At 47.0% G+C, this 19,686-nt stretch overlaps 2 protein-coding genes across 2 annotated transcripts; both read right to left on the reverse strand.

Annotated features, from left to right (window-relative positions):
* Positions 1–1,932: 1,932 nt before the first annotated feature.
* Positions 1,933–4,189, reverse strand: LOC131443426 (claudin-20-like). The gene has a single exon (XM_058613049.1). It carries the CDS (start codon positions 2,764–2,766, stop codon positions 1,933–1,935), a length of 834 nt encoding a protein of 277 aa, XP_058469032.1. The 5' UTR covers positions 2,767–4,189.
* Positions 4,190–4,955: 766 nt separating this feature from the next.
* On the reverse strand, positions 4,956–19,378 carry LOC131443383 (rho guanine nucleotide exchange factor TIAM2-like). Its single transcript, XM_058612980.1, has 22 exons — positions 19,296–19,378; positions 16,912–18,000; positions 16,342–16,768; positions 14,868–15,043; positions 13,855–14,079; positions 13,095–13,280; positions 12,852–12,992; positions 12,100–12,175; positions 11,935–12,024; positions 11,641–11,847; positions 9,183–9,265; positions 8,688–8,876; positions 7,766–7,834; positions 7,560–7,685; positions 7,369–7,477; positions 7,107–7,286; positions 6,362–6,480; positions 6,169–6,277; positions 6,020–6,078; positions 5,740–5,830; positions 5,566–5,653; positions 4,956–5,496 (listed from the first exon to the last, which is right to left on the reverse strand). The coding sequence occupies exons 2-22, from the start codon at positions 17,992–17,994 to the stop codon at positions 5,046–5,048; spliced, it is 4,284 nt and encodes a 1,427-aa protein (XP_058468963.1). The 5' UTR covers positions 17,995–18,000; positions 19,296–19,378; the 3' UTR covers positions 4,956–5,045.
* Positions 19,379–19,686: the final 308 nt, after the last annotated feature.

The following is a 19,686-nucleotide window of genomic DNA, read 5'->3' on the forward strand; positions in this document are numbered from 1 at the left end:
TTAAAATTAATTCAAATTTATATATGTATATATTTATATACACATTTAAGTACACAGGTGTATATATATATATACATATAAGTACACACATGTGTATATATATATACATATAAGTACACACGTATATATATACATATAAGTACACACATATATACATATAAGTACACACATGTATATATATACATATAAGTACACGTATATATATATACATATAAGTACACACGTATATGTATATATAAATATACATATACATATAAGTACACACATGTATATATATATATATATACATATAAGTAGACACGTATGTATGTATGTATATATATATACATATAAGTACACACGTATGTATGTATATATATATACATATAAGTACACACGTATATGTATATATAAATATGGGTTAACACTTACTGACAGCAACGACAAAAACAACGACAGTGACTCAGGGGCAAAAAACTACTGACGTCACAGTTTATTGTTGTTTATTGTATAAAAAATAGGCCTCTTTTCTTTATGACATTCATGTTTTCATGTTGTTCATCGTGGTTCATGTTCATGTCTTTGTTGTTGTTGTCTTTGTTGTTGTTGTTGTCAGGTGACATTAACAGATTCTCTTGACTCCATCAGGAGCTTGAGGTTGAAAATGACTCCATGTCCTTGAGTGTGTGTGTGCATGTGTGTGTGGAGGGGGCGGGGTCAGCAGAGGGCATCCAGCCGTAGTGAAGAGATAATGGGAAATAAAGAGCATCATTACTTCTCTCCACGCTGCACTGCACCTCTCATCTCTCAGGGGAATGCTGGGGGGAAAAAACGGAGCGGAACATTTCATTTTGACACGTCTGGATCTGGACTCTCGTTTCAGTTTTTTTTATTCAAAGGACAAATCGTCTAAAAACAAAGCTCACAACATTTCTGTGCTTTTGTAACGTAGAAGACATGAGACGACACGAAGACATGAGACGACACGAAGACATGAGACGGCACAAAGACATGAGACGACACAGAGACATGAGACGTCACAAAGACATGAGAGGACACGAAGACATGAGACGGCACAAAGACATGAGAGGACACGGAGACATGAGACGACACAAAGACATGAGACGACACAAAGACATGAGACGACATGAGACATGAGACGACACGGAGACATGAGACGACACAAATACATGAGACGACACGAAGACATGAGACGACACGAGACATGAGACAACACGGACATGAGGCGACACAAAGACATGAGACGACAGAAGACATGAGACGACACGAAGACATGAGACATGAGACGACACAAAGACATGAGACGACACAAATACATGAGACAACAGAAGACATGAGATGACAGAAGACATGAGACGACATGAAGACATAAATAAAAAATAAGTGATATTTCTAAAATCTGAAGGCTGTTTTACATAATTCCGGTCAAATCTCGTCCTGTGAGGACGATGTCTCATTTTAATTGCGATATTTTGGTTTTGCGCATTTCTAAGGCTAATGGAAACGAGTTAGCTTAGCATCAGCCGCAGGATGAATCTCACTGACCCTGACGTGGGATTCCAACATGGCTGCCGACGTACAAGCACAGAGACTTTGAGCGTTAAAAGCATGCGTCGTTGTTTCTCCTTGTTTTTCGTTGTCAGACATGTCTCCACTCCAGCTCCGACCTCCGATGTAAGTGGAAGGCTGCGTTAGCTCCAGAAAAATAGTTAACTTAGCATTAATAGTTAACTGCAAAAATTTCATTATGTCCTCATAATGACAATAAAACTTCTTGATTCTTGATTCTTGATTAGCCTCATGACAGCAGTTGCCAGTTGTTTTTATTTGTGCTGGTAAACAGAGATGATCCAGTGACCCCAGCACTGTCTTTGCTTTGTTTGTTGACGTGGGATCTGCTCCTCCTGCTGCTCCTCCTCCTGCTCCTCCTCCTCACACATACTCCTGAAGGCTGTAACTGTCCTTGACATCTTTCGGCAGGAGTTTGGAGGGAGAGCGGTGCGGCGTCGGCTTGTCCGTCTGCAGCCAAACACTTTTGTTCTCTCTCTGTTCTGGTCGTACTCGCTCGGCCTTCTGTTCCCGCCTCCTCCTCTCCTCCTCCCGCCTCTTCCTCTGCTCCTCCCGCCTCCTCCTCCCGTGCTCCTCCCTCCTCCTCCCGTGCTGCGCTCCGTCTGCCTCAGCGTCGTCCGGTCGTCTCGTTCGTCCTCCGGGACAGGACAGGCAGAAAATGACTCCCGCAGCCAGGAGGAAACCGGCAGAGATGAAGCTGACGCAGAGAGCGCCCCCTGGCTGATATTTGCTGCTGTCCGGCAGCCCTGTGGTCAGGAAGGTGGTGATGACCTCGTTGGTGAACCAGGACGCCGGGACCAGGCAGAGGAAGCTCGCCAGGACGAAGCAGGCGCCGGCGGCGATGGCCGTGTGCCCCTTTGCTCGGTGGCTGCCGCCCCAGCGAGTGCATTTGAGTCCAAGTGACGCGAGGCAGAGTCCGAACGACGCCACCATGCAGGTCAGAACCATGGCGACCCGCGTGGTCAGCAGGGACGGAGGCAGCGACAGCACCGAGTTCTGCACGGTGCAGCTGAAGATGCCGGAGCTGTACCACACACAGTCCATCCACAGGCCTCGCATCTGCGAGACGGGGGCCATGACGCCGGACCAGGAGCCGACACTCACCGTCCAGTTGGGCAGCAGAGTGGCAACTGTGGCGCCGAGGACGCCCAGGAGCGCCAGAGCGAAGGCCAGGATCTGGATGGCTGCGGGCAGCATGGCTCAGCTGCGGTGTTCGCTTCAGACCCAGTGACAGCCGAGATAATTCTGCAGCTCGGGCTCAGCGAGCTGCGACTGAGTGAGCGAGCGAGGAGCGCGACGGACGCAGCTGAGGATCCTGACCACGGACCACGGACCGTTAATGACAAGTTACAAACTTCATCACCGAGTGACCCGGGGAGGACGAGCGCCGGGTCCCCAGTCCACGTCCACGTCTCGTGAGGACGGAGCAGAGTGCCTTCTGTCTCCTTGGCAACAGAAGATGCACCCAGTTTTTTTCCCTCTTGTGTGGAGTGGAGGAGCAGGAACGTGGAGGTTTGGCGTCGCAGAGCAGCGGTTTCTTATCTGATGAGACGACGGCGAGCTGCGTCAGAGTCAGCGCTCGCTCGCCTGAGTGTGTTCGTCTCTCATCGTCACACTTTAAAAAAAAAAAATTCTTTTTAAAAAAACAAAAAAAAAAACACGGCGGCGAGAGCGAAGGTGGAAAAATGACGTGTGATAAAAATCTGCAGCTTTTACAACAATCGAGCGTCGCCGTCATGTGACTGAAGAACGACCACTGCAGCGGCCAGATAAGAGTCCGCCCACCTCATTAGCATAATCCTGCAGAGACTCCACAAACACATGGAGCTTCAGCCGCCGCAGCCATGACGACCACGACGATGATGTTTGTGTACGTACAAACAAACAAACATCGTTTTTAACTATAATTACTGTTTTCCTCACTTTAGACATTTAAATGATAATTCACTCTCTCACAAACACAAATTCACCCACTCACAAACATGAATTCACCCACTCACAAACATGAATTCACCTGCTCATAATCATGAATTCACCCGCTCACAAACATGAATTCACCCGCTCTCAAACACAAATTCACTCATTCACGAACACAAATTCACGCATTCACAAACACAAATTCACCCGCTCTCAAACACAAATTCACCCGCTCACAAATTCACTCATTCACAAACACAAATTCACCCGCTCTCAAACAAAAATTCACTCACTCATTCACAAACAAATTCATCCGCTCTCAAGCACAAATTCACTGATTCACAAACCCAAATTCACCCACTCACAAACACAAATTGACTCATTCACAAACACAAATTCACCCGCTCTCAAACACAAATTCACCTGCTCTCAAACACAAATTCACTCATTCACAAACACAAATTCACATACTCACGAAACACAAATCCACTCACTCACAAACACAAATTATTATGAATTCATGTTTTATTTTTGTTATATCTGTTTGGATGTTTTCTGAGGAATGATTTGATTTGATTCATGTGATTTTTCTTTTTTCATAAATGAAGTCACATTTTGAAATCAGCGTTTTTTTCTCTGACAGTTTTGTTTTGAAGTTATTGAATCTTTCATTTTTTTTATTGTTTTTTCTGTTTTTTTTAAATCATTGGACGTCTTTAAAATGAATAACTTAATAAATATACAGTATGTGGATGAATTATTTAATTTGATTCAACATTTTAAATTAATCATAACTGACGTTGAATTAAATATTCATGTTATTATTATTATTATTATTATTATTGTTATTATTATTATAATAAGGTCACAGATTCAGTTTCCGTGTTTTCACTGTGATTCTTCAGCTGCTAATCCACCACGACACAAACAGTTTGACCTCTGACCTCTGAGATCATAGAATCTGGAGCTCAATCAAAGCCCATCTGGAACACACACACACACACACACACGTACGACATTCATGACTTGAGGGGACATTGATTTACATTAATTTCCTGGAGACTAACTCTAACCTTAACCACAATTACTACTGGCCTAATCCTAATCCTAACCTCAACCTAATCATTTAAGTTGTTGGGACTTTTTATGTTGTTGGGATTTTTGTCCCCACAAGGAAGACAAGTCCCCATAATGTGACTGTGTGGAAAGGTTTAGGTCCCCACAACATTAGTAATACACCGGCACACACACACACACACACCCATGGAGGCTCCATTAGCCATCAATCAGCAGTGAGACAGGAATATAAATGAACTGCTTTATCTCAGCTGAACACACACACACACACACACATACACACACAAACACACACACACAACGATACACCATGAGGACAAGGACATGAGGACATGAGGACCAGAACATGAGGAATAAAGTTTAAAATGAATGTTGTGATAAAAAGCGTCATGTAATGGAAAAATCATTTATTGGACGACATCGAGTCAATAAAAAAAGACGTAAAAAAACATTAAAAAAATAAATTAGCAAAAACACAGACGTCACTCTGTGGACGTGTGGACAGGCGTCACTCTGAAGTGTCTCTCACTGCTGGCGTCTTTGGTGTCTCCTCGCTGCAGACTGGAACTCCGCCTCTTCTCCGCCACCTTGTGGCTGTCGCTGTGATTGGCTGCTCCTGGCTCCACCTCCTCCTCGGTGAAGTTCAGCCTCTGCAGCTGAGCCTCCAGGTCAGAGGTCAGCGAGCAGAGTCTGCTTTTCTTCCCCGCTACGTCACACGTGGCGTGACTGGGCAGCAGCGGCTCCGAGCACGTCTCTCCCAGCATGCACCTGTCCTCCAGTGGACGAGTCGCCCTGTGGCCGTGGACACGACTCCTCTGTTGTCTCCTCCTCTCAGCCGTGGACAGCCTGGTCCTCCTCAGGGAGCCGACGGACGCTCGCTCTTTGAGGACGGAACGCAGCGAACGTAGGACAGACGCCTTCGACTCCAGACCACTGCAAGAGCACGGAGGTCAGAGGTCAGGAGGTCAGGAGGAGATGATGATGTAATAGTGTGTGTTGTACCTGCTGCGGAGCTGAAACACTGTCTCTGGATGTCCCTCGACCTCTGACCTGCTGTGAACCAGCTCCCACACACACGCGCTCTCTGAACCTGGAAAATAAACACACACACACATGGATGAGAGGGCGTCTGCAGCACAGCGCCACCTGCTGGACACAGTGGTGGTCCACACTGACCTGTGGTTTTGGCCGGTCTGACCTGGACCGCTGACGGTGGGATTAACCAGCAGAACCTGAGGGGATCCGGATCAGCTGAGCGGACGGCGTTCTGTCCAAAAGACCACAAACAAAAGTCTCAAAACTGTGATGTCACTGTGGTCACTGTGTCACTGTTATTTCGCCATACTGTGCAAATAAACTGCTCAGGCACGTTCTCTCGCAGTCTCCACCTGGTGGACATTCAAGAGAATACACGTTTCAGACTGGAGGCTTGTGTCACTAAACATTCATCACTCACCATCCTCTTCTTCAGTTTGCTGTTCTCTCGATAAACCAGGATGACGGCTCGTTTGAACACTGACGACAGAGAACAATGTTAGGGGATCAGTTAAGTGGACTGCAGTTATTTGACAGACGGGGGCGCTGTGTTCTGTCGCCTCTGCTCACCAAACAACGTGAGTTCTGGCTCTTTCCTCATGCGACCAAGAGAGGGCAGAGGGTTCAACCATACCGCCGAAGAACGGACCAGGAACTCACCCATCGAGATGTCGCTCACCTGAGAGACGCATGGCCGCGGAGATGTTACACAAAAAAACAAAAAACACAGAAGAGCGAAGAACAACTGCGATGGTGTTATCACCTGTTTGTCGCGGCCGCTCTGCTCCGCAGCTAGCTGCTCAAACACGCAGCCAAAGTCCTCGTAGATCTTCTGCATCTCGTTGATGTGAGTCGCCACCTTCTCCATCGCTCGCAGAGCCTCTGATTGGACAACAGTCACAACAATGTCTTTAACTTTCTGTGTGTTACCTTTCAGGTTACCTGTCAGATGAGTTTGTTACCTGTCAGGTGAGTGTGTTACCTGTCAGGTGAGTGAGAGTGTTACCTGTCAGGTGAGTGAGTGTGTTACCTGTCAGGTGAGTGAGTGTGTAACCTGTCAGGTGAGTGAGTGTGTAACCTGTCAGGTGAGTGTGTAACCTGTCAGGTGAGTGTGTTACCTGTCAGGTAAGTGTGTGTGTTACCTGTCAGGTGAGTGTGTTACCTGTCAGGTGACTGAGAGTGTTACCTGTCAGGTGAGTGTGTTACCTGTCAGGTGAGTGAGAGTGTTACCTTTCAGGTTACCTTTCAGGTGAGTGTGTTACCTGTCAGGTAAGTGTGTGTGTGTTACCTGTCAGGTGAGTGTGTTACCTGTCAGGTTACTTTCAGGTGAGTGTGTTACCTGTCAGGTAAGTGTGTGTGTGTTACCTGTCAGGTGAGTGTGTTACCTGTCAGGTAAGTGAGTGTGTTACCTGTCAGGTGAGTGTGTTACCTGTCAGGTGAGTGAGTGTATTACCTGTCAGGTAAGTGTGTGTGTTACCTGTCAGGTTACTTTCAGGTGAGTGTGCTACCTGTCAGGTGAGTGTGTTCTGGACTCTCCCGTTGGGTCAGAACCATCAGTTCTCTCAATAACAGTGGATACTTGAGAACTCTTTGAACAGGTTTGATCAGAAACGACTCCAGACACGTTGAGTGCTGATTGGTCGGATTTCTCGTCTCCAGGAAGCGTTTGAAGTCGTCGTCGGTTTTTGCTGAAACACGACAGGAAAACATTAAACGTTGGCATCTGTCTCACAGGTTGGGCTTCCTTTGGTGTGGGCGGTGGCTTCTCACCTCGTTCCAGAACCTTCTGGACTTTGATGTGATTGGCACAGAAGCCGCTGTAGAGTTTGAAGTGGTCGGCGTAATAAAGGAACGATCCGCCCAATGAGAAGAGGAGTTTCTGAAGGAAATAACCAAAACAGTTAACATTTAAATAAAAAAAGTATCCTTAAAAAAACAATAAACAAACAAACCATGGATACCTTGAAGTGTTCGGGTTTTTCCAGGCGACTAAAGTTCGGACATGACATGATTTTTTCCTCCAACGTCTGAAGAAAAACTCTCTGAAAGTCCAACATCTCAGGCAAACTGCCAAACAGTGCCTCCATCTGACCAAGAGACAGAACCACAGACACATGCTATGACCTCTGACCTCTTTTTAAGTTTGTTTGTTTGTTCGTAAACACACCTCTTCTTTACTGAGGAACGTCTCATTCTGCAGTGGAGTCAAGTAAAGGTCAAGCAAACACACCAGGTCCTGAGAGACAGACAGACAGAGAGAGAGACAGGGAGAGAGAGAAATTTAGAGTTGTAGTGCAGTCGTATTACAGTTGTAATACAGTCGTAGTACAATTGTAGTACTGTTGTAGTACAATTGTAGTACAGTTGTAGTACAGTTGTAGTAATGTTGTAATACAGTTAAAGTACAATTGTAGTACTGTTGTAATACAGTTGTAGTACTGTTGTAATATTGTTGTAGTATAGTTGTAATACTATTGTAGTACAGTTGTAGTACTGTTGTAATACAGTTGTAGTAGTTGTAGTACAGTTGTCATACAGTTGTTATATTGTAGTACAGTTGTAATACTGTTGTAGTACCGTTGTAGTAGTTGTAGTACAGTTGTCATACAGTTGTAATATTGTTGTAGTAAAGGTGTAGTACAGTTGTAATATTGTTGTAGAACAGTTGTAGTACAGTTGTAATATTGTTGTAGTATAGTTGTAATACTATTGTAGTACAGTTGTAGTACTGTTGTAATACAGTTGTAGTACTGTTGTAGTACAGTTATAGTACTGTTGTAATACAGTTGTAGTAGTTGTAGTACAGTTGTTGTAGTAGTTGTAGTACAGTTGTAGTAGTTGTAGTACAGTTGTAGAACAGTTGTAGTAGTTGTCGTACAGTTGTAGTAGTTGTAGTACAGTTGTAGAACAGTTGTAGTAGTTATCGTACAGTTGTAGTAGTTGTAGAACAGTTATAGTACAGTTGTAGTAGTTGTAGTACAGTTGTAGTACTGTTGTAATACAGTTGTAGTACTGTTGTAGTACAGTTATAGTACTGTTGTAATACAGTTGTAGTAGTTGTAGTACAGTTGTTGTAGTAGTTTACAGACCTTGACGTACGACTTCTCGGTGTCGACCAGTTCCTCGATGACTTTGCGCAGCCGTTGACACACACTCAGGTGGGCGGGGCTTGCTGGCTGAAAGACGGCCTCTCTATCGTACGGGTTCTTGGGAACATCGGCGTCTGCAGCTCGGCCTTCTGGGAAACTTTGGAGCAGAGAGTAGACCCTGTCCATGTTCTGTAAGGGGGCGGAGTCAGCAGGGTAAAGGTCAGTCATTTTCTTCAAACGTTGTTTGTAATTGTGTTTGTTCAGTCGGCGGCGGCTCCTCCTCCTTCTCCTCCTCACCCAGCACAGAGCCTCCACAGTGAGTGAGAAGGACACGGAGGTCAAAGGTCACCTGCTGGTTCACTCCTGCAGGTCTAAACCCAGACAAGAGGTCATGTAACCATTAGGAGGGAGGAGAGGAGGATTGTGGGAGGATTTCTGTCTTTGAAAAGCGCCACATTCAAATGACCCAGGCCCCGCCCCCTGACATCACGTCACCTGTTCTGTTGACTCGCCGCTTGCACACAAAGTGATGTCATCAAACGCTGGAGGCGGGGCGAAGTCACTGAGAGATGAGTCATCTGTCAACACAGAACAGAAAGAGACTGTGGTTATAAAGTCACAGCGCCCCCTGCTGCTGAGAACCAGCCTGACGCACAGAGCTACGTCACATGATCGCGTGTTTATCTGTCACATCATCGTGTGTTTATCTAAGTCACATGATCACATGTTTATCCGCGTCACATGATTGTGTCTTCATCTGCGTCACATGATCACGTGTTTATCTACGTCAGATGATCGCGTCTTTATCTGCGTCACATGATCGCGTCTTTATCTACGTCACATGATAGCGTCTTTATCTGCGTCACATGATCGCGTCTTTATCTGCGTCACATGATCACTTGTTTATCTGCGTCACATGAACACTTGTTTATCTGCGTCACATGATCACATGTTTATCTACGTCACATGATCACGTCTTTATCTACGTCACATGATCGCTTCTTTGTCTGCGTCACATGATCGCTTCTTTATCTACGTCACATGATCACGTCTTTATCTACGTCACATGATCGCGTCTTTATCTACGTCACATGATAGCGTCTTTATCTGCGTCACATGATCGCGTCTTTATCTGCGTCACATGATCACTTGTTTATCTGCGTCACATGAACACATGTTTATCTACGTCACATGATCACGTCTTTATCTGCGTCACATGATCACATGTTTATCTACGTCACATGATCACGTCTTTATCTGCGTCACATGATCACTTGTTTATCTGCGTCACATGAACACATGTTTATCTACGTCACATGATCACGTCTTTATCTGCGTCACATGATCACATGTTTATCTACGTCACATGATCACGTCTTTATCTGCGTCACATGATCACTTGTTTATCTGCGTCACATGATCACGTCTTTATCTGCGTCACATGATCACTTGTTTATCTGCGTCACATGATCACGTCTTTATCTGTGTCACATGATCACGTCTTTATCTGCGTCACGTGATCGCTTGTTTATCTATAATTTTATATATCAATATATTTCTAAACGAGATATAACACAGGACAATATCACTTGTATCCATAGAGTTCATTTTGTGTTAAAATGACAATACATGGGCAGCAAGTTCACACCTATGTGTCCTCTCCCTACACACACACACACACACACGTTTGTGTAAAGAATGTTAAAAAGCTGTTGCAGGGTCAAAAGTGAAAGAAAGTGATCATTTTCCTGGCTATAAAATGAGGAGGAAAATGTTCTCACTTTAGCACATACTCCACCTTGTGGCCAAAAAGAGAAAGCACACCTCTCTGTATGTGACAAACTTAGTGAGCGACACTGCTACACACAACAGTTCTTATACAACACATCAAAAACCTCTGAACAGTTGAAATGAAATAACTAGAAAAATATATAGGAAGGGGGTGTGGCTTATTCTGTTCTAATGTCGTCATATTTCCATCATCTGTTTCTTTTCTTTTTGAAGGAACAGTTTGCAGTAACTATGTCAGTGGAAAAGTGTTCATTGTTACTGTTTCTGAATGAATGACTGTATATTATTGTCATGCAGAAAAGATGTTTGTTTTATTTCATTGTTACTTCAGTGACCTCTGACCTTTGGCATGTGGCTTAAACCTATGACGGACTGTTTGCTTATTTCTTAAAGGGTTAGCCTCTGGAAAACCTCTGGAAAACATTTGATCTAAAACGCTATAATGCTTTGGGGAAACCAAAAATATCCAGATATATATCGAGTATCGCTCAGATATAGAGTTGTCACGATACCAAAATGAGTAACCACGATACTATGCCAGACAAAGTATCACGGTTCCGGGTGTTATCGCCATACTGCGGCCTTTTTCGATTATTATTATTTTTATGAACTGCAATGTATTTGTACAAGTTATAAATACAATGTGGGTTTGTTTACAAGGGAGTAGCATGCAGTGAGAAGCCGGGGAGGAGAGTAGAGGCGGCCGCAATGTAGCAAAAACTGGCACCGGTAGTATAGTAATCCACTGTAGTACCGTCGTGTAGAATTTCTAGTATAGTAGGAACGTTACGACTTGGCACCGCGGGGTACCGTGGGTATCGTGCAACTCTACGCAGATATGACTCTACGTTCTAATGTTTGATTTTGTCTCTTCACTGTTTGAAATCCAATGTTCACATTGACGTTAGTGACACAAAGTGACCACACGAGGCAGCAGAGGACCAGCAGCTGGACTTTGGTGTGTGTGTGTGTGTGTGTGCGCTCACAGCACAGTAACATAAAACTGTACCTTTCGTCTTCAAAATAAAAGCCTGTCACTGTGGTTAACTCAACAAAAGGTTAATTTCCTGTCTGTTCTTTCAAAATAAAACCAAACAACGAGAAGGGAAATGATCTTGGAGTCACGAGGACGAGGTCATGTGACTCACACACACACACACACCTGTGGCCCAGGTAGTTGTGTCAGCGGGTTCAGGCCAGGCGGCGGTGGCGGTGGTGGGGGCGGGCTCGACCTCTGGGTCATGTGACGCGTCTCTCCTCAGAAGCAGGTGGAGCCTCTGGTGGGTGAACAGATTCTGCAGCAGGTGCAGGTCCAGTGCAGACACAGAGGCCCCGTTCACTGCCAGAACCTGGTCTCCGACCCTGAGGCCTGATGGGAAACAGAGAGACAGGAGTCACAGTTCCGCCCCCTAGTGGTGATTCACTTCAACTGCTGCCAGACACTTGTGCTTTGGACCTTCTAAGGCCGAGAGTCCTCGCGGGTCCACCTCACTGACGTAGACGCGACTCTTCCCGACACCGTCCACGTGACCCGTCACCGCCAGCCCTGCAGGGTCACGAGGGCGTGGTTAAAGGACAATCCTGGGTTTTTCACAGACGACGTCACTGAACACACACTCACCGAAGTCCTGAGCGTCAGGTCGAGACAGAAGCAGAGAGAAGACACCGAGGACGGGGACGGACGGCTCGTCCCACACCTGAGGACAACCACATCACATTTCATTTAAATATTTAATGTTCTGACAATAATTCATATCTATCTCTGATTATCAATCAATGAATGACAAACAAATGATTGTTAAACATAAGAATGAACAGGTTTTAACGTCCAGCAGAGGGCGCCACCTCCTCCTGTTTAGGAGCAGAGTCAAGTCTCTGTAGGAGGAAACAAGTTTGTCCTTTTTTAATCAAATAATAATAATGAATGAATTAATTAATTCATTCATTCATTCATTAATAATCATAACAATACAAGTGATTTTTTATAATTTTTTTAAAACAAAAAAATATTTTTCTTGTTTAAATTTTTATATTTTAGTTAATATTTTTAGTTTCACAAACAACAGGAAAGTTTGTTTCATCAACAAGGAGGCGAGAGGAGGAGCAGACGAAAAGAGGAGGAGGGTTAATCTACAGTGACAAAGGAAATGTGAGAGAATGAAAGGTTGTGTGTCCTTTAATCCTCAAACACGCCACCTCCTCCTCCTCCTCCTCTTCATCTCCTCTGCTCTGACACATCTGTCCATCACTGCAGACTCTGAATAAAGCCACACCTCCTCTTCTTCCTCGCAGGGTTAAAGAGCGACAGGTGGCAGCAGATTCATCATACACACACGTGTGTGTGCGTGTGTGTGTAGATTTTCACTTGTGTACCTGAGATGATGTTGATGTTGTGTTCAGGTTGTGTTTGTCCAGAGTCTTCAGTGAGGACAGCAGGCTCCGCCTCTTACTGTTTCCTCCTGACAGGGAGCGCCGCCGCCGCCGCCGCAGGACCTCCTCGTCTCTGCTGCACACCTGGGGAGGGGCAGAGACAGCGGGTGTGGAGGTCGTGATGTCACTCAGTGATGTCACATGTGTTTGTTGTGACCTCTGACCCTCGATGATCACAGTTCTCACCAGTGCGTGAAACGAGGACACAGAGAAGACGCCCAGACGTCCCAGCGTGCTCTTGGAGGCCCGGCTGACGACGGCAAGGAGGCTCTTGGGGTTGGGAAGTTCGCCGCCCTGCAGGCTGGACAGGTAACACCTGAGTCTGAACAGATCCAGGTTCAATTTCTCCAAGTTCTGGTCCCACTGCTGGATCTGGACTCAGGTCCACAAACCACAGTGATTGATTATCAGAACGTTACTGATCGTGTTACGCTAACATGCCTGACATGTAACAACAAACACGCTAACTTACCTGACATGTAACCACAAACATGCTCTCATGCCTGACATGTAACAACAAACATGCTAACATGCCTGCCATGTTACAACAAACATGCTAACATGCCTGACATGTAACAACAAACACACTAACATGCCTGACATGTAACAACAAACATGCTAACATGCCTGCCATGTTACAACAAACATGCTAACATGCCTGACATGTAACAACAAACACACTAACATGCCTGACATGTAACAACAAACATGCTAACATGCCTGCCATGTTACAACAAACATGCTAACATGCCTGCCATGTTACAACAAACATGCTAACATGCCTGACATGTAACAACAAACACGCTAACTTACCTGACATGTAACAACAAACACGCTAACTTACCTGACATGTAACAACAAACAACCGCGTTTGATTTAACAACATGAATCTTCTGTGACGGGTTGGGTTAGTCTAGTGGGTGGAGCCTGTGTGGGCGGCACTGACCTGGCTCTCCACGGCCTTCCTGTTCTTGTGCTCCTTGATGATGGACAGCTGCAGCTCCGCCATCTTCTTCATCTTCCCGTCCATGTCGATCTTGTGCAGCAGCGAGCGGCTCTGGACGCGCAGGAGACGCAGCGTGTCCTCTTTGCCCTGTTGTCTCGCCAGCAGGGCAGCGCTGGCCGAGTGGACGGCGGTCACCCAGTTCTCCAGGTCTGTCTGGTTGGTCGCCTGAGGAGAAAAAAACACCAGGCCGTTAATGGTTAAATCCTCACTCACTCACCTGGAACCAGGAAGAACAGCATTTTTCAAAATAAAAACCTCAGTTTCTGTTTGTGGCCCACTAAAACACAACCCTGCAGTTTTCAAAATAAAGGTCATCCTCTGCTCTGACAGTCGTTCTCTGACAGTCGTCCTCTGCTCTGACAGTCGTTCTCTGACAGTCGTCCTCTGCTTTGAAAGTCGTCCTCAGCTCTGACAGTCGTTCTCTGACAGTCGTCCTCTGACAGTCGTCCACTGACAGTTGTCCTCTGCTCTGACAGTCGTCCCCTGCTCTGACAGTCGTCTACTGCCTTGACAGTCGTCCTCTGCTCTAACAGTCGTCCTCTGCTCTGACAGTCGTCCTCTGCTCTGACAGTCGTTCTCTGACAGTCGTCCTCAGCTCTGACAGTCGTCCTCTGACAGTCGTCCACTGACAGTTGTCCTCTGCTCTGACAGTCGTCCCCTGCTCTGACAGTCATCCTCTCCTCTGACAGTCGTCCACTGCTCTGACAGTCGTCCTCTGCTCTAACAGTCGTCCTCTGACAGTCGTCCTCTGCTCTGACAGTCGTCCTCTGCTCTGACAGTCGGCCCCTGCTCTCACAGTCGTCCCCTGCTCTGACAGTCGTCCTCTGCTCTGAAGAGTCGTCCTCTGGTCTGACAGTCGGCCCCTGCTCTGAAAGTCGTCCTCTGCTCTGACAGTCGTCCCCTGCTCTGAGAGTCGTCCTCTGGCAGTCATCCTCTGGTCTGCTCTGTTTCACCTGAAACAGGTAAACGTCTCCGTACGAGTTGCTCAGACAGAACACGTGTTCTTTCTTGGGATGTTCGGGGATGGCCTGGACGATGCTGTCTTCAGCCAGCAGGGCGTAGTGAGGAGAAAGTTCGTGTTCACCGCCGCCGCCCCTCCCGTACGTTTCATGAAAGAGCAGAGTACAACCTGAGAGAAAATCTGTAGTTTTATTACATCGTCATGTTTTTAAGTCTAAGCTTTAACCTGCTGGAGCAAACACAAGCTAACAATGAGCTAGCACCAAGCAGACAATAAGTTTACAGTGAGTGAATGTTGAGCTAAGAACAAGCTAATGCTATCACTAAACTGATATTGAGCTAACAGTGAATAAATAACTTGGAAATAAATTGGAATATTGTTATTACTAACCCAGTACTGGGTTAGTGGGGTCCTAGTGTACTGGGGCACTAAGGTACTGGGTTAGGCGGTTACTAGGGTACTGGGTTAGTGGGGTACTAAGGTACTGGGGCAGTGGGGTACTAGGGTAATGGGTCAGTGGGGTACTAAGGTGCTGGGTTAGTGGGATACTATGGTACTAGGTTAGTGTGGTACTTGGGTGTGGAGTTAGTGGGGTACTAGAGTTCTGAGTTAGTGGGGTACTGGAGTACTGGGGCAGTTGGGTACTAAGGTACTGGGTTAGTAGGGTACTGAGTTAGTGGGGTACAAAGGTACTGGGTTAGTGGGGCACTAGGGGACTGGGGCAGTGGGGTACTGGGACTGTGGGTTACTAGGGTGCTAGGTTAGTGGGGTACTGGGTTAGTGGGGTACTATGGTACTGGGTTAGTGTGGTACTAGGGTACTGGGATAGTGGGGTACTAGGGTTCTGAGTTAGTGGGGTACTAGAGTACTGGGGCAGTTGGGTACTAGGGTACTGGGTTAGTAGGGTACAAAGTTACTGGGTTAGTGGGGTACTGGGTTAATGGGGTACTAAGGTACTGGGTTAGTGGGGTACTAGGGTACTGGGTCAGTGGGGTACTGAGTTAGTGGGATACTAAGGTACTGGGTTAGTGTGGTACTAGGGTGCTGAGTTAGTGGGGTACTAGGGTACTGGGTTAGTGGGGTACTAGGGTGCTGAGTTAGTGGGGTACTGGGACTGTGGGTTACTAGGGTGCTGAGTTAGTGGGGTACTAGGGTACTGGGTTAGTGGGGTACTAGGGTGCTGAGTTAGTGGGGTACTGGGACTGTGGGTTACTAGGGTGCTGAGTTAGTGGGGTACTAGGGTACTGGGTTAGTGGGGTACTAGGGTGCTGAGTTAGTGGGGTACTGGGACTGTGGGTTACTAGGGTGCTGAGTTAGTGGGGTACTGGGACTGTGGGTTACTAGGGTGCTGAGTTAGTGGGGTACTGGGACTGTGGGTTACTAGGGTGCTGAGTTTGTGGGGTACTGGGACTGTGGGGTACTAGGATGTTGAGTTAGTGGGGTACTGGGGCAGTGGGGTAGCGTACCTTTCAGTGTGACCCAGTAATTCCTCCACTTGCGGCGGGCGACCAGCTCTACTTTTCCGTCCTTGCTGATGGTGATGAGTGCTTTGAAGGAGAGCCAGCCAGCCCGTCGCACCACACCCTGCTCCTTCTCCAGCAGGAGGTCCAGCTGCTCTCCTCCACCTAACTTCACTTCACCATCTATCTCCTCTTCATCCTCCTCCTCCCCCTCTGAAGGCTCAGTGTGGTTAGTTGCTCCACCACAGCTCGTCTCCAACTCCTGCATGAAGTTCTCATAGATGTTCTGCCGCTGATCGTTGCTGCTCGGGTTTACGACAGGGAAGTAGTTCATGGTGTGAAGTTGGTCAGATGACCACACTGCGCCACTGCTGACCAGCCCCCCGGTCAGCCTGTTAGTGAAAACATCGGTGGACTCCCCACCATAAGGCTCCTGAGGAAAAACCATAGACTGTGAACAGAGACTCAAACCCTGAACCACGAGGACTCAGTCCTTGATTTACATTTCTAATTTTATTCTGACTTTAACATAAAGGTGAGTGTCCCTCCTCAACGCTGATTTTGGTTGGTTCTTACCTGGATCCGCCTCTTCTTTCTGCTCAGACTTCCTGTCCAGTCACTCAGTTGTTGGATTCGACTCTTTAAGAAGTCTTTGCGGTTGTTCCTGGTGGTAGTGCTGCAGATGGGCTCAGACCTGCGGCACGGCAGAGTGAGCGAGGAGTAACGCTGCCCCACAGCTCCACCCGCATCCTGCTCCTCCTGAATGACATCATCTAAACATGGAGTGGTGGAGGAGAAGGAGGTGTGGGGAGTGTCAGGAACCGTGGGGAAGGCGGGCAGCGCGTTGTGGCTGCTGTAAACACCGATGTCTATCAATGCAGCAGGTAATGAAATCAGGTTTAAATTCATCAAGTCTGGCGGCAGGATCAGAGAGTCTCCGATGCCACTGTCCTCAGTCCGACCAGAGGAACAGGTGGTGTAACCTGCAGTGTCTGTGTCTGCAGTGGGAAAGAGGGGGGTGGAGTTAAATCCAGGTGAGATGTTCTCCACCCGAGCTGAGAAGATTGTGGTGTAGGTGCCGTCGCTGGTGGCAGTGTTTTCTGAGCGATGGGAGGCGTATGTGGCATAGCCGCTGCTGGGATCCGCACTCCGCCGGCAGAAAATCCCATTGTCAACGAGCTCAGCACTGCCCCCCCATGGTGAGTCGTACCAGGAGCCGTCAGAGCTGAGCAAGCTCCCTTTACTGGTGCAGAGCGAGGGATCTGGGACTGCAGCGGCTGCAGCTGTGGTGGTGATGGAGGTGAAACCCTCAGGCTCCATGGCAACCACCCTGCTGTTGGTGAACTCCACCCTCGTGCTGCCATCTTTGCTGAGCAGCACTTTGGGGCTGCCACCGCCCTCCTGAGATGTCCGCTCGCCACAGACACCGGAACCTTCTGCACCGCTGTCCACGCGTCCCAATGTGCTCCTGCCGCTCCCCCTGCTGCTCCTCTGAGGAGTCTGCTTGAGGCTCCTCCCCCCACGGCTCCTGCCGCCCGCCTGGTTGCTCCTCCACCAGCTGCGAGCAGAAGGCACCTCGTCCCCCTTGGAAGAGAACCTGAGTGAGCAGGAGGGTGGGGCAGCTGCGACGACGGTGCTGTGACTGTCTGCATTTCCCATGTTTACCTGCAGGAGGACGACGGAGATGAAGGAAAATGTGTTTCTCTCACGACCACGACAAAACCATCATTTCTGCTGACTCGGCTGATATTACTGAGCCCCCACTGACCCCGCCCCTTGCAACTGTTAATCCTAACAGTAAGCTAAAGCCATGCTAATGCTAAACACCTCGCTCATGCTGAGCTATCACTGAGCTAGCATAAAGATTACATTGAGGAAATGCTATGTTAGCGCCCTTCTGTTGTGCTGACACTTAGCTAACACAGAGCTAATTATGAGCTAATGCATAGCTGACATTTTACTGGCACTAAGCTAACACAGCGCCAGTGGCATGCACAGGTAGACACTAGGTGGTGCTATAGCACCTGCCATTGCCCTCTGGACCAAGCAAGTGGTCTTTTGAAAGTTTGTTGTTATTTTAAACAGTGTATGTGGCAGATGCTGACATGATCATCTATAAATTCTCGACGATTAAAAGCGTGTGATAATATTGCCCCAATTAATATGCCACCGCTCCTCCTCCACCGCACACACCTGCTCCCGGCCCCGTCCCACCAGCCAGGTAACACATAAATGAATCGAGTGTATTGTTTGCCCCCTAAGCCTCAGTTGCCAAGCTATAACTTGCATTGTTTTGTCTCTGTTGTGAAGTAGCCTGTCTCATACAGCGCCACCACAGCTGAGCATAAATTAGCCGACTGCGCACCTGCTTAACAAGCTAGACGCTAGCTAATCACTGATATGACGTGATGACCAGCACATAACTAATGTCGGCAGAGTTTGTCATTAGTACATGTGAATCTATCAGTACATTTAGGCTGAATATTTAGTATTGTGTAGGGTTACATTAGGCTACATAACACGTATGCTTATGCTCACTTTAGAGAGTGAGCATTGCCACTCTAAAGTTTAGAGTGGCAATGTTCACTCTTCACTCACTCGTGATACTTTGTGCAACAGTTCACCTTTAGCTCTTAACATGTTGACGTACTTACATTGAACATGTGCCAAAGTGCCTGTTATGTTTTTTTTATAATCTCTCACTGCTATAATAAGGCAGCCGTTCCACATGCCACACAAAATGCCCTTATTTTTCACTGAGCCCCTGCCCCCCAAAAGGTCTGTGCACGCCACTGCATAGCGCTAATATCAAGCTAAGACAGACAGACAGACAGACAGACACACACTGTGTGCAGAAAACTAGTTTGAGTGTTGTACTGTTGAAACTTTGTTGTGAACAAACATGTTTAGTAAAAACCGCACACAGATCAATAATCAATCACAAATAAAAACATTTTTACCTTTTCTTCTTCTTGTCGTCCTCACACTGTTGCTTCTCTCTCTCTGTGTCGCCTCCAGCTGCTGCCTCCCCCTTCTCCCCCTCTTTCAGTCTGTCCGTTGAGAAGAGAGAAAGGGGGCGGGGCTCCCTCCGCACACAGACTCTTTGTACGAGGCTCCTCCTCCTCTTCTCTTCCATGACGTCCCTGTTTCTGTTTATTTTGGTTTTTGTGGAATTCAGAGTGATTTTCTTTTTCCGTTACTTTTCTTCACTGAACTGAGATCATCTTCTTCATCATCATCATCTTCATCATGAAGATGATCTTCATGATGAAGATGATGAAGAAGATGATGATGATGATGTGTGTGTTTTGTCTCTTTGTCGTCTTCTTATCGGCCATCTGTCGACCCTCA

Source organism: Solea solea, chromosome 17 (genome assembly GCF_958295425.1).
Source record: "Solea solea chromosome 17, fSolSol10.1, whole genome shotgun sequence".
Classification (NCBI taxonomy): Eukaryota; Metazoa; Chordata; class Actinopteri; order Pleuronectiformes; family Soleidae; genus Solea; species Solea solea.